At 36.1% G+C, this 15,262-nt stretch overlaps 1 protein-coding gene across 1 annotated transcript in view; it reads right to left on the bottom strand.

Moving 5' to 3' along the window:
• Positions 1 to 3,819: 3,819 nt before the first annotated feature.
• sdk2b (sidekick cell adhesion molecule 2b) overlaps positions 3,820 to 15,262 on the bottom strand; it is a 341,580-nt gene continuing 330,137 nt past the window's right edge. Inside the window, exons 37-40 of the mRNA XM_016289027.1 lie at positions 14,994 to 15,123; positions 14,197 to 14,253; positions 7,222 to 7,278; positions 3,820 to 5,690 (exon numbers count right to left, since the gene is read on the bottom strand). Of these exons, the coding sequence (XP_016144513.1) occupies positions 5,274 to 5,690; positions 7,222 to 7,278; positions 14,197 to 14,253; positions 14,994 to 15,123 (661 nt within the window). The 3' untranslated portion in view covers positions 3,820 to 5,273. The remainder of the gene's footprint in view (positions 5,691 to 7,221; positions 7,279 to 14,196; positions 14,254 to 14,993; positions 15,124 to 15,262) is intronic.

Below are 15,262 nucleotides of genomic sequence, written 5' to 3' on the forward strand. Positions count from 1 at the left end.
CTGTAACCTAACATATTAAGATTGTATTAGGAGTCAATTTATTTTAATTTAAAAGTACATATTATACCTCCTCAAGTTTTTATACACATTTTTACATAATATATTTAGAATTATTAAACATTAATGTATTATTTTTATATAAATGCAATATTTTAATAATATAGTATAATAATATACAATCAATAAATTGATATTAATAGTAAGCATAGATGGTGAGATTTAAAGAAAATATCACAAATTGGCTTGTTTGACTTTGTTTCATTTTATTTAGCAAATAATATAATTCTGTCATCAGGTCATCTTATGTTTTATTTTTATTTCCCAAAGACAAAGAATTTTACCCGAAGCCAGATGATCATTGACTGCTCAAGAGCTCCTTCAAGTGATTGTTTCTTTTTATATATATTGTCTAGTACAGAATACACATATTGGATCACAGAGTACAACCTTGGCACTAAACACTCATTATAATACAATACATCCCATTTTAGGCATTTTTAAAAGTCCTTATATGCGGCACTGGTATATAATATTGATGAAGTAAATCACACCACAGGAAAAGACAAAAAGAAACGCATTTTAAATGAACAAATATCATATGTAAAAAAAAATAAAATTAACTAAAACAATGCCAACAGATATCTTTACAAAAGTAACAATGATCAGCTTTTGTCTGGATGCGGCACTGGTATATAATATTGATGAAGTAAATCACACCACAGGAAAAGACAAAAAGAAACGCATTTTAAATGAACAAATATCATATGTAAAAAAAAAATAAAATTAACTAAAACAATGCCAACAGATATCTTTACAAAAGTAACAATGATCAGCTTTTGTCTGCGAATAAAAAAAAAAGCTACATTTATTTTTGATTACAGCTGTGGTTACAGTTACCAAGTGAATTGATGTTGACGCAATAACCACACTAAACAAATGTGACAAACCCAGCCACATACTGTACATCCTCTTCAGCCGGGTGATTCATAGTGACATACGACTCCAGTGGTCATATTTGCAAACTGGCATACAATGAAATGCAGACCCTTTGAACATCTTAACATGATAAAAAATAAACGTACATCTGGGTAGACCTTCATTTCAGCTCTCTATTTTCAAAACACTTCTTTTGGTTTAAGTTCTACACAGATCTGAAAGGCAAAATGTGTTAAAATTCCCACCATCACACACAAAAAGAGACAAACATCAGCTTATTTTGTACAATATATCTGCACGCTAAATCTCCCTCATCCAGGAGGCGAAGAAAAAATAGTAGCATATCTAAACATTCACTCATTCTCACTCTCTCATTGGCGCCGCATGCACACACAGTCCAACCATACATCACTTCAGGGATCAAAAAGAGCATAATAACCAAAAACGGACAAAATAACATTCAAATGAACTAATAACATCTAAGTACGAATGTTTCAGGTATATGGAAATGCAAATGGCCCACCTAAAGTTTAAGGCAGGAATACGTATGTTTCGTATATAATAGAGCTGTAAAACCACCACACATTTACACATTTTTTACAGTCTTCCCTTCAAACCTGCAAATAAAAAGCCGCCAAAGTGGTCAAAAAATTCCCATAACTTTTCAAAAAGGTGATTACTTCCTGACATGCCCTTTATAGTGCTAGCAAATGGGCTGATCAATGGGCTCGTATCCAGTGGTAAAACTCTACTCTATAATTGCCATCAAAAGCATTTATCCAGTCGTTTGATCTCAACACGGTGCATATTACCCTTCTGTCAAAGAGGGACATAATATAATTTAATAATTAACACAAAATTCAAAGAAGTAACCTCAAACTGGAAGTGACTGCAGATGGTTTAAACAAGAATCGCAGCTGCAGAGCTTCGCAAGTACCTTCGAATGAAACATTGAATTGTTGCCCAGCAGTCGGACAAATTGCTAACTCTGCTAACTTCATTTTTGACCTGATTGCATTATGAAAAAAAATCTTGAAGTCAGATGTTCAGATAATTTCTTTCCGTTTAGAATAACATCTAAACATGACACGCTGACGCTCACGATCCTTATATAACCCAAGATTATATAAGCATATTTTCCATTTATATCTGTTTGACTGGTGCACATTAATCATTTATCTGTCAGAAGCCATTTTAGTTGACTTCAGGGATGCAGTGCTCAGAAACACCTGTGTTTGATTTGACATTTCTTATAGTAGAGAACGTTAACTTTGAAAGTTCCTCCACTGAAATCATGTTCTTAGGACCATTTTTAGGACACAACATTTGCCATTATACTGTTATATTAGTTCATCCGCTATATTTAAATCAAGAAAATTAGCTTTAAGCAGGAAATTAGGTTTAATAGGACACAAAACGGACTTACGCTGGGATGAATATGATTTGGAATCTCCCTCCATTTAGATACATTCCTGTCCTGTTTTGTCTCTGACATCATTAATGTATAAATACAGGGGTTTCTGTTTCATTCGTGCCATACTTAGGATCAAAAAAAGCAATTTGTAAGGAAAAAAAGAGGAAAGAGTTCATATCACTTTTGCAGTTGTCACCACAAAAATAAAAAAGTATATAAAAGAGAAATAAATAGTCCTTTTCTTATAAGATAATCCGAATATAAATTGAATCATGACTGACTGGCTTTATTCTCTCTGAACTTGAGAGAGCATTGGGACTGTAGTCTGGCTGGAGGCAACAGATGCTTCCAGGATTTCACAGGTCTGCTGATCTGATTTATCCACACTCATTAACCCAATCAGAGCAACAGGATGGACAACTTTGAGTGACAGGCCACATATATGTCCATCAGAGGGTTAAGATGGATTTCCACTCATTGCAAGTAGAAAAGAACCCAAGAGTATGAAATAATAACACTCATTCTGTGATGGTGATTTTTCCAAGTAGGACATCTTTGTTGGTCCTGGAACAACAATCCTATAAGTCCTACCAGATTTCAGAATTAGGGTTAAGTTAGAAACGTATTTGCAAGGACGCAGTTGCAGACTTGCACATTAGGCCAAGGTATATTCCCATTAAACAGAGTTTGGAATATGTTCGTTGGAGCTGAATGTTTTTCCAGGACCAACAAGAGATCTAGGAACACATCCTACCTGGTAAAACCTTTGTTCACTAACGATAGTAATTAAGCCCAACAAATGCACAACTCTAATAAATGCTATGTGTATTTATCCTCATATGTCTGAAGCACAACTTAAGCCCCTGGTCCACATGGAGTTATTCCTAAAATGGTAAACTAATGTGATGTTTTTATCACCTTTGCAATATGTGGCCACCTCTGTTGCTCTCAATGCCAAATGACTCCATATTAACCAGGTGCAACAAGTTTCCCGCAACAAATTTGCCCACGCTAACCAGAGAGTTTCATTTCCCATTGACTTCCATTGTATTTTTTGTCCAGACAATGAAAGTAAATTTGGAATCGTAACTGTTGTGATACCAACATTCTTCAAAATAGCTTCTTTTATGTTCTGCAGAAGAAAGAAATTCATACAGCTCATGACGGTTATCCAGCTTCATATGGCTATGTTGGTTTACCAGCTGGACTAGCACCAATAAAATTCAGATTGGTTAGGACAAAAACTCAGATCTATATGGAAGAGGAACTTTCATATAGCTTGTTTTCTTCAGTTGCCCCTGGTTAAGACGTAGTCATAGTGTCTGTGGTAAAGTATCAACAGCTAAAGTAATGTAATTTTAAGGACACTTTCACTTAGATGTACCCACTTCCTCTCCTACGTTAGTCACTCTTAACCATGAATGCTCATTTCTCGCGCTCTTCAATGTTCAAACCAATAACGTTTGCAGAAAACATAATTTATTTAGGAATATACTGTGTTCAGGCAGACTGAGCATGTGATTGACCTTGTTTATACAGACAGTAAAATCACTTCACGGAAAAGAAAGAGCAAACAACATCATTAAACCTCACAAGTAAGCTGTGCAAGTGCCGTTTAGTTCTCTGCTGGCATCGTGTTGGGTCCCTTAGTCCATTTTCTTTTATCTTCAGTTACTTTGAAAAGCCACGCCAAAGCGAAGTGGTGAAAAATCCGAAGTTCACAGGTACAATGCATTTGCTTGGTTGCAAAATCTTTGAAATGTTGTCAGCTTTTATGACTTGCCAGATGATCAGGAAAGGGAAAATCTGAAAAGTGATGGGTATGTTTGACACCTGGCAAATATCCAATATCCGCTGCTGTTTATTGACGTTAGTGTCCAACGTTACTGTTTGCACGGCAGAAGTGCAACCTGAAGCTCAGGATGACATCATAGAGTCAAATCAAAAGGAGCAACAAATGACCCCGCCCACCACATATACACATACACACCTGCTGCTGACATGAATGGCTCTGAATATGAATGAATCCAGAGCAATAGTATAATAATATCATAGTGAATCAGACGCTTACATATTTGGCCTTCCATAAGTTTCACGAGGGAAAATATACTCGTGCTCAACTTTACAAACAATCTACATTTTACCTCCGTAAAAACATTCAATACACATATTAGCATGAAGCACTTAATTTGACATTTGGCCTTTTCAGAGCACTGGTGAAAACTGATCTGTGACATCAATAAATGATGCTGGCTTTCCAACTCAAACATGTGCTAAGTGCATGCGGGTCTTTATCAGATCATAGTCTCTAGTCAAATGAACTTTAACCTCTCGTAATCACCGCAGTACTTTGTCATCTGTGTCAGAACAAAAATATCACAGTCAAAACCACCATTTAGCGTTTGTCTTGATGTGGTCCAAGTGCTGAAATTTTCTCCATAGCCTTTTAAAATTATTTTTCATGTGTCGGTGCTTTTGTCCAGCATTCGTAACTTAGTGTTGGTGTTGTACTCTTTTGTGGAACTCAATTAAACAAAAGAACCAATAACAACAAAATGAAAAAGCAAAAGAAAGCAATTGTTTGAACAATAAAAAAGTCATGCAGTTTACACAAAAAACCCAAACCAAAACAAACAAAGCTCACTGATGCGTTTACGTGTCTTTCCAAGTGATTGTCTTTCATTATAAGCGAAACACGCTGAACATACACAAGCAAAGAAACAAAACAAAAACCTAAACGAAAAACAAACAAACTGTGTGATCAAAGAAAGTATACAAAAATAAAAATCAGCTAAAACACAACAGATCCAGGGCTGATGTTTGTTTTCATTCTTCTATAGACGTGAGTTTGACCAGGTGTTGGGGAAAGTAAGAGATCCCCTGCCTTCGTTTTGAATTTCCATGTGCCGATATCTTCATTCTATCAAACAAAGGAGGAGAAGCCAGCGATGGGGGCCCGGGAGCCTGGAGCCAAGCTGCTTGGGGGCCGATAAAGTGTGCTGTGCTGACTGGGTGGGTTGGAGCTCTGCTGGGATGGAGTGGGAGTCCGGCTGCCCTTGGGTCTAAAAAGACTGCCAGTCTGGGACTGGCTCTGGGGCGTAGGGGAACTGAGCTGCGGGGGGAACGGGGGTAGAGGGGGTAGAGGGGGCAGAGGCGGCGGAGGAGCGCAGGGTTCGGGCTCTCCAGACTCCGACTCGGTGTAGTTGTAGGCCTGTGCTCGGGAGATTCCCTTCTGCTGCCTGCGCCAGGAGTTGAAGTAGGTGGGGTCACTGATGTAGTGGTTGACAAATGAATGGGTCTTCTGTCGGTTGGGGTCCACCTCGTATTCGCTGTCACTACCCTGGGGTGGAGAAAGAGAGAAAGAATGAGTGATGGAGACAGAATCACTTCTCAATCACAACAATCTCAATTTCAAGAGGGAGATGATTTGAGAAGGTGTCCGGGATCGAGCCACAAAACCAGAAGTCACACTAGAAATCCTCATTATTCGTCACTTTGACAGTTGGGTCGCACGTTTTCTGTCATGCTCTATTTGTATCCATTATTGATTTAATTTTCACATTAATTATATATACTAATGTTCAAAAGTTTGTGGTCATTAAGATTTGTTTTTTGTATGTTTTTTTTTTTTTATAAATTAATACTTTTATTCAGCAAGGATGCATTAAATTGATCTGTTGATGCTGTTCTTTTGAGCTTTCTGTTCTTTAAAGAATCTTGAAAATTCACAGTTGCCACAAAAGTATTAAGCAGCACAACTGTTCATAAGACTGGTGATAATAAAAAATGCTTCTTAAGCACCAAATCAGCATATTAGAATGATTTCTAAAAAGTCATGTGATGCTTTGCCATGAGCTTTGATGTCACAGGAATAAATTAAATTTTAAATTGTAATAATACTTCATAATATTACCTAATATCTTGATAATATCATAATATTACATAATATCTTGGTCAACATAAAAGACGTCTTTTAAAAACATTTAAAAAAAAACTTTTGAGTGGAGTAGTGTAGAATATTTGTGATAATTATAATTGATAATATTTGTGGGTAGTTCATCTTAAGTAACCCAACTATCATGTATCCTATTAATACATTAGCAGTTTCTGAATTGACAAAACTTTGGCTAAAATGGGTGTTAATAAAGATTAACAGAACAGAAATTGTGGCTGACAAGAGTGAGTTTGGTGAAAATGATTGTTATTCATTCGATCACAAAACATCTGATTTACATTGATCAGCATCACTGCATATAGGCAAAACAAACTTCAAGTTACCAGTTCATTGTTCAGTAAAATACTGTAAAAACTTTACAGTATTTATAATCTAAAGGGAACACTGACAAGCTCTCAACACCAGAAGAACTTGTGTGGCAAGAGCTAGTTTTATCAAACAGTGTATTGAAGTAGTTTTTCTTTTTAATCTGCTCTTGCAAAGGGAAAAAGACAACAGACATGACAACAGCCTGAATAAATGAAGAATATGCAATGAATTCATCTGTTGGACTCTACTGGCAATAATTTCCTTCTCCAAATCATCAAGACTTTATTTACTATGGGAAGGAAGTAGTGAAACGCAAAAGACCACATACCTAATTTTTAATATGTCAAAAATGACCGAAAAAGAAAGAAAAGCCAAAAAGGAAGGGAGGAACCCAAAAAGTTGGTTCTATCTATCATTTCAAAATAACCTCAATGCTTTATGACAACCAAATGTACCCTCTGGTACCAATCACACGCTGCATTTAGGGGGTCACACGTCAATGCGGTGGGGTTTGGACCATGTATGCATGAATCTAATGGAGAGAATAGGAATGGACAAGCACTAGGAAGCGACTTCCTGTCAGTCAATGCACAATGCATGTCCTCACCCTTTGAGTTGGAAGAGTATGGAGGCCCCCAGTCTTAAAGGAGAAAACAAGCGCCTCCTAGAGGTAAACAGAGACATGGGGTTTAAAGCAGTGCAGTATGGGCCCTAAGTCATATTGCATGGGACAAACAATGGCTTCTTTTTAAAAATGGTGCATTACCTTTACAAAAAAAGTACTGTAATATCAGTTTTGTTTGAAATATTAATTCAATGCAATTTATTCATAACAAACCCATACTATTATAACAATTTAAACATTTAAATAAAAATATATTCAGTATTAACATTTAGTGTTTGTAATGTATTTCTTTCACTTAAATATGTATTCTTATTTTTATGACTTTACACATTTGTTTTCAATTTTTCTAAAGAAATAAAATAAAATAAAACGTTTTTGGAACCTACTGTTCAGCATTGGAAAGCATGATTGCATATGTTTATTTAAAGCAGCACTATGTCATTTTTTCTGTGTTCAAAATTTGCAAAGTGTATATAATGAGCGAGTACATCATGAATTCATCTTCCAAACCGCGTTTTTGTCTTATTCCGACTCACTACGGTACACTTATAATAAGTACTTATATTTGGACTTTTGAAGCCTGGTTGGGTCGTCACCGCTGCAGAGTAACACATACCTGCGTGAATTGACAGACATAAACTTAGAGAAGTAGCTCCGGTTGGAATGTTCTTCCGCGGGATATGTGCAGTTCTGTTTATTAACCGCTGGAGTGCCAAAAGTTACATAGTGCTGCTTTAAAAGATACTGTTTGGAAATTCAAAAGAATACCATTATATTTTATCAGCAGGCTAGTACCATGATAGTTTTTGTAAGGGTAATGCGGGCTGGAAGTACTTCTTGACACTTTAACGCATTTCTTGGAGCAACCTCCTACACTCTTTGTTGAGACAGCACTCTGCACTAGAACAGTGGAAAACTGTATGAAGATCAGCTCTCCATCAATCTTTGTCTTCCACCACCACATTTATTACAACACCTTCCCTCATTCTGACATATTTGGCTCACACTTCTAGAGCTGGCTGATGGAGTTCACCACAGATGTACCCTAAAGTACCAACCAAGCTTGAATTGCCAAATGAAAATAAGGGAGAAGAACCATCATAGCTCAGGCTTTTAGGGTTTGCATATCATTTTAAGAGGACTCGTCTATCCTCACCACCACTTTCTGCACTCCCTCTGCCAGGAATTCAATCTGGGAATTTCTAAATGCTGCTTTTAGGGGTTGATTCTGATCTTTCTAAATAGCTAGACTCTGGCTCCATTGTTTGACACAAACAATGAGTCTGTTATTAACAAAAAAACCTCATTTAATCAAATTTAATCCACCCTGTCTGAGAGCAACACAGTCTTTTACTAGGCTATGTGGCAATGTGAAATGAATGAAAAAAAACAACCAAACAAACAGAATCAACAGAAGTGTCTTGCACTTCTACCTCTCACGGAACTACTGCAAAACACATAGCTGATTCTGATCTTTCTAAATAGCTAGACTCTGGCTCCATTGTTTGACACAAACAATGAGTCTGTTATTAACAAAAAAACTCATTTAATCAAATTTAATCCACCCTGTCTGAGAGCAACACAGTCTTTTACTAGGCTATGTGGCAATGTGAAATGAATGAAAAAAAACAACCAAACAAACAGAATCAACAGAAGTGTCTTGCACTTCTACCTCTCACGGAACTACTGCAAAACACATAGATAAGATCACTATATTAAATGTATATTTCTGGCAAAACAGTTCAACATTTCTCCTAGTCTTTCTCTGTTATAGTGAAAAGACTAACAATGCACAGATCTCTCCAGTCAAACATTATTATACATACACACATATGTGACACACATGCCTCTGGTTCAAATTCCAGAGAGGAAAGCAGTTTCCCCCAAACCAGCCCCACATCCCCCTAAAATAAGAGCTGCAGATTTCATGCCAAAGACCTGCTGAATCTCTTTCATCCGTTTTTTTTTCTTTAAAAAGCAAAGACATCTGAAGAAAAAAAAAACTGTATGATAAAATACAGAAAGGCACATTGTTTTGTCTTTCTGTATGTAAGAGAAAATTCCTTAACAATTTTTTGCTATCTGAATTTCATGGAATCCCCACAAATTTACCGCTATTAGATAAAGTAAAAACACCCCTAGTCTTTCCTGAAACTGTGACTTAAGTGCTTCTCAATGCAGTTTTAGTTAAACATTTCTGCATTTTGACTCTTTTTTTTAGCCAAGTTCATTTTTTTCACCGTTTTATTGATCAAGATGCATGTCATGTCTGTAATATTACAAACAGAATTACAGTGTTTCCCATTTACATTTCATTTTATAAATTATATATTTTAATAATCATTTATTTTATAATAGAACAAATGAAATTTTGAATAATCTATTATTAAAGATCAATAATATATATATAGGACTTTTTGGACATTTCACATCCATTTTATTGATCATGGACTTCTCTAGCATCATGCTTCTATTATTGAGCAAGTGCTGATTTCAGCTTCTTAAACAACTGCAGTGTTCTAATGAGAGACATTCCAGTCATACCAGCAAATTCAACAACTCAATAAGCAGCAAACAAAACGCCCTATAATTCAGCTTTGAAAGCTTTTTTCTGTTCAGTGTGACCTCGCAGCGAAGGCAAGCTCAGAAACTAAAGCTGCATGCTGACTCGGTGTGTGTGTGAGTGTGTGTGTGTGTGTGTGTGTGCGGTCATCAAAACATGTCGGTTGACCTACTCCTGCCCTCCCCCGCTGACACATGCAGGACGTGACAGCTGTTCTCTCCTCCAAAAATGTTTGTTTGCATTCATCCCCTCCTGTTATTCTTACTCCTCAATCCAGCTATGATCCACACCAATATCATTTTCAAGCTCGTTTGTATTTTGATTGTATTGTATAATGTGTTATAGGCCTATGTAACAAGTAGCTTGTGACAGGAACACTGTAGAAGTTGCAAAAAGAGCACATTGTGATAAAGGCAAAGCTGGCACCAAACGAAATGGTAAAAAAAAAAAAAAAACTTGGTTATTATGTCAGTGTGATTCCAGCCTGCTGTTTATCTTAAAGACCTTCTGTTAATTAATGCCTTCGTGAAGTTACTAAAATACGTTTCAGACCACAAAAATCCAAAACAACAAGATATTCAACTAAATAACAGATTGACAGAAATGACAGATTGTGATGGGTCTGGTTAAAGAATGCTCAGATGGGAGGACCTGATCTTACTGGAACTGGTTGTTTGGCATGTATGTTTTGTCTCCTGCAGAGAGAGAAAGTGGGGCAAGATGTTCCATCCCGGAAAATCCCGGTTTGAGTATAGCCCTTGCCCTACAGAAATCCCTTTAAAATGAATGAAACTTCACTTCCTCTGTGGACTTGCATTTAGATAGAGACACTTGCCTGACCTTGTGACAGTTGCAAAAGAAATACATGGAATTTAAATATGTTTTACACAAGATTATAGGTTGTAGGTTATAGGCTGACAGTGCTGATGCATCACTAAAGAGGCATTACATCTGTGATATTTTTGTCTAATCTGCTCAAAAAGCCTAAAAAAGTTAACACAGGCCACTAGATTTAGGTTTACGGCCAGTGTGACCACCAAAACGAACCCACCCCCACTCATATCTTTACAGAGACGGACGGAGAAATCCTAATGTGGCACAGGTATGGATTAACTGAAGGTTTAAAAAGTTCATTAAAAATTCAAAATGTTTACACCCCCTAGCTCTTAATGCATTATGTGTCCTTCTTAAGCGTCAGTAAATGTTTGCACCTTATAGCTGTGTATTGAGGCCCTCAATTGCCCTCAGTGTGAAAAGATGGAATATATAATCATCTGTTATGTGAAATAGCTTATTCAGGACAGTATTAAATAAACAATAACATGCCATTTTCATGATCCCTCGTATATTGTTAAACTTATTAACATTTTGCATATTCTGCAAGGGGCATGTACATTTATGAGCACAACTGTATGCTGATTTTTCCCAATCAGAGGGATCAGTTCCAAACAGAATATGCAACCAAGAAGTGTAAATATGTTTAAATGTATTAAATATAATACAGTAGAAATCTACTTAAAAATGTCTGCACTGTTTTTCACCTTTTTTGTGATAAAAAAACGTCATTTTACTAATCTAACGTTTAAGGATATTTAATCATTTTTAATCATATATTAAATATAATTTTAATATATGAAAAAAAAACCTACTTGCCAAATTCCTGTTACTTTCACTTAATTAACGTTTTTTTAGGTTTACATTGGGCAAAAAAAGATTAAAATGTAAAAAATAGAAAGAAAAAAAAGAAGCAAATTAAAATAAAAGTAGCCTAATTTTATATTGTCAGCAAAATCAGTGCAAATGTACAGTATTATGAGTACTTGATATATGGTCCAGCCCATGTTATGCCATGTTTCATCAAATATCAGCAAAATGCACACATCTCTCCAAATTAAATCTAACATTTTACTATAACATAAGAGTGACTGATGAGAAGCAAAAACTTTCCATGAGAAAGAACTTCCACAAGCTATTTCAGGCTCTCACTGGGAAGAATCTCACAGTGTTGATGATGTGATGATCATCAGAGAGCCAATTAAAACAAAGATGCTTTGACATGGCAGGCTGCCCTAACAATCCCTGCTGTTAGCTGCAGCCGTAGTGCTAGCGTTTCCAACAAAAACCAAATAGCAGCTCAAAATCTGATTTAAAAACAAAATGTGTGTCCATTCAACACACTGATTTTTCCCAATCAGAGGGATCAGTTCCAAACAGAATATGCAACCAAGAAGTGTAAATATGTTTAAATGTATTAAATATAATACAGTAGAAATCTACTTAAAAATGTCTGCACTGTTTTTCACCTTTTTTGTGATAAAAAACGTAATTTTACTAATCTAACGTTTAAGGATATTTAATCATTTTTAATCATATATTAAATATAATTTTAATATATGAAAAAAAAACCTACTTGCCAAATTCCTGTTACTTTCACTTAATTAACGTTTGTTTAGGTTTACATTGGGCAAAAAAAGATTAAAATGTAAAAAATAGAAAGAAAAAAAAGAAGCAAATTAAAATAAAAGTAGCCTAATTTTATATTGTCAGCAAAATCAGTGCAAATGTACAGTATTATGAGTACTTGATATATGGTCCAGCCCATGTTATGCCATGTTTCATCAAATATCAGCAAAATGCACACATCTCTCCAAATTAAATCTAACATTTTACTATAACATAAGAGTGACTGATGAGAAGCAAAAACTTTCCATGAGAAAGAACTTCCACAAGCTATTTCAGGCTCTCACTGGGAAGAATCTCACAGTGTTGATGATGTGATGATCATCAGAGAGCCAATTAAAACAAAGATGCTTTGACATGGCAGGCTGCCCTAACAATCCCTGCTGTTAGCTGCAGCCGTAGTGCCAGCGTTTCCAACAAAAACCAAAAGCAGCTCAAAATCTGATTTAAAAACAAAATGTGTGTCCATTCAACACACTCTAATGACTAGACAGAATTACACCTGTCCAACATTTCATTCATCTCCCATGTGTTTATTTAAAGGCAGAGCTGGCTCAGCTAGGTGCTCAGGTTTGATAGCTTGCCAAATGAATTTGAGCCATCTTTAAGAGTTCCTGAACAATGTCAGTATTATATGTCTCTGTGGAGGCTCTGGCTCTTTTGGAGACACCTCAATGGATCTACAATAGCCTGGAGTTATCCGCTCAATAAAACTTCAAAGAGAGATTCCAGCCTCTCTCTTCACTCTGCTCGATGGCGATGATGCCAGACTTTAGCAGGAGCAGAAGGGGAACAGGAGATGCTCTGTTTCCAACCAAAGGTTTCCAGTCAAAGGTGGCCGGATGCCAGCAGTCTAGAAGGTGGTAGCAGGAGGTGTCAGCGAAGATCAAGGAGGAGATGAAAAGTTTAGAGCTTTTGTTTGACATGATATGCATTTTGGGAGGTACTGGTGGCAGTGCGTAACATTTTAAATTAAATGAAATGCTTGAAATCCTTTGGGAAATGAACTATTTCCCACTTCTAAATATTTTTTTTAATTATTAGTAGAAATATAGAAAAAAAATGCAATAAATATATTTAAAAATATATTTCTGGCTCAAGAATGGGATTGCATTAACTACATTTAAAGCTGAAATATATGTACACCTAAGACTCTGAATACATAATAATAATAATAATAATATATTTAAATAAAACAAAAATAAAATAATAAAAACAACAACAATAATAATATATATTAAATTATTATTATTTTTAAATAAAATGAGCCATATTTTGTGTTATACTGGGAAAAGGTTATAAATAACTTTTTGTGTTATATTGGGAAATGGTTATTACAAATTGCAAGCAACATGAGTGAACCTTGTTACAATAATCGTTCTACTCAATCTACCTCAAAGACTTCATTAAATATCCACTCCACAAATCATAGGGGGCATGATGATTCTGAAAACGACTAAAAATAGATGAATATTGCTCAGCCGTGTTTCATTGGAAAGACAGAACTGTTACTGTGAAGAAAACAGCGTGATGTGTGTGTTTCCTGCTCTCTTTGCCAGTCTGTGAGTTTTATTTAGTAAATGCCAATGCTAGACTTTCACACAACTCAAACTGAATGGTTTTCTGCTTATCATGCCAGCTAAATGGTCACTTGAGAGAAGTGGAGAGAGTCCAACCAAAGCCTTCCAGTTCTCACACTTTAATCTGTATGTGTCTGTGTGAGTATTTGTTTGATTATAATTCCTGTTTTGTTCTCAAGTCTACCACAGATTTTCCAACCTGTGCCTCAGGACACAAAGTCTGGAGAGAATGAACTAGGATGCAGCAGAATGTTCTGGTAAAAAAAAAAACTAACTAACCACCCACAGGACCTAGCCTGGATTGAAGCCATGCGCAAGTAAGACAGCCAAAATCTCAAGTAGGGTATAACAGACCTTTCCTGCAGGGCTGTATCCTACTTTTGAGAAAGTTTCATCACAGCGAGTCTTGTCCTAATAAAAGTGTGTGATAAGGGAATTTCTAAATGAACGTGACTAGATTTAGCATTAGAAATTCTGCTTGGAGGTTAAAGGGATAGTTTACCCCAAAACGCCCTCATGTTGTTTTCAGAATGTTTATGGAACACAAAAGGAGATTTTTTTAGATGCTGGTTGCCCTTTCCCATACAATAACAATGGGAACTGGAGCTTTCAGCTTTTAGAAAGGAGGCAAAAGCACCATAATCAGAAAAGTATAATAAAAGTTGTCCATATATGCATATTGACATCCTTTTTAAAGCTTTAAAGTCTCTTGTAATGAGTGATTGAGGACAGAATTATTGGGTGAACTGGCCCTTTAACATATATTAACAGACACAGACTGACAATGTCTCATTCCAGAACGTTTGTTACCTGTGAATCGGAGATCTCTGATGGTTTCTCTGTGAAAAAACGCCCTCATGTTGTTTTCAGAATGTTTATGGAACACAAAAGGAGATTTTTTTAGATGCTGGTTGCTCTTTCCCATACAATAACAATGGGAACTGGAGCTTTCAGCTTTTAGAAAGGAGGCAAAAGCACCATAATCAGAAAAGTATAATAAAAGTTGTCCATATATGCATATTGACATCCTTTTTAAAGCTTTAAAGTCTCTTGTAATGAGTGATTGAGGGCAGAATTATTGGGTGAACTGGCCCTTTAACATATATTAACATACACAGACTGACAATGTCTCATTCCAGAACGTTTGTTACCTGTGAATCGGAGATCTCTGATGGTTTCTCTGTGAGGCTGCTGCTCTCTGCTGGGATCAGGTCATTGTACTTGGTGCTGACGTCCTCGTCTGAGTAGTGCAGACTGCCTGGACTGGGTCGAGGAGGTGACCTGAGCCAAAATATGGCACAACACCATTTTTATAAGCACAGGATGAACACTGTCTAAATGTCCAACTTCATTATTTTTAACATGAGTATTTTTTTTTTTACAAGAATGAATGAATGAATAAATAAATACCCCCCACCCC

This window comes from Sinocyclocheilus grahami, unplaced genomic scaffold, assembly GCF_001515645.1.
Source record: "Sinocyclocheilus grahami isolate Dianchi unplaced genomic scaffold, SAMN03320097.WGS_v1.1 scaffold238.1, whole genome shotgun sequence".
NCBI classification, from domain to species: Eukaryota; Metazoa; Chordata; class Actinopteri; order Cypriniformes; family Cyprinidae; genus Sinocyclocheilus; species Sinocyclocheilus grahami.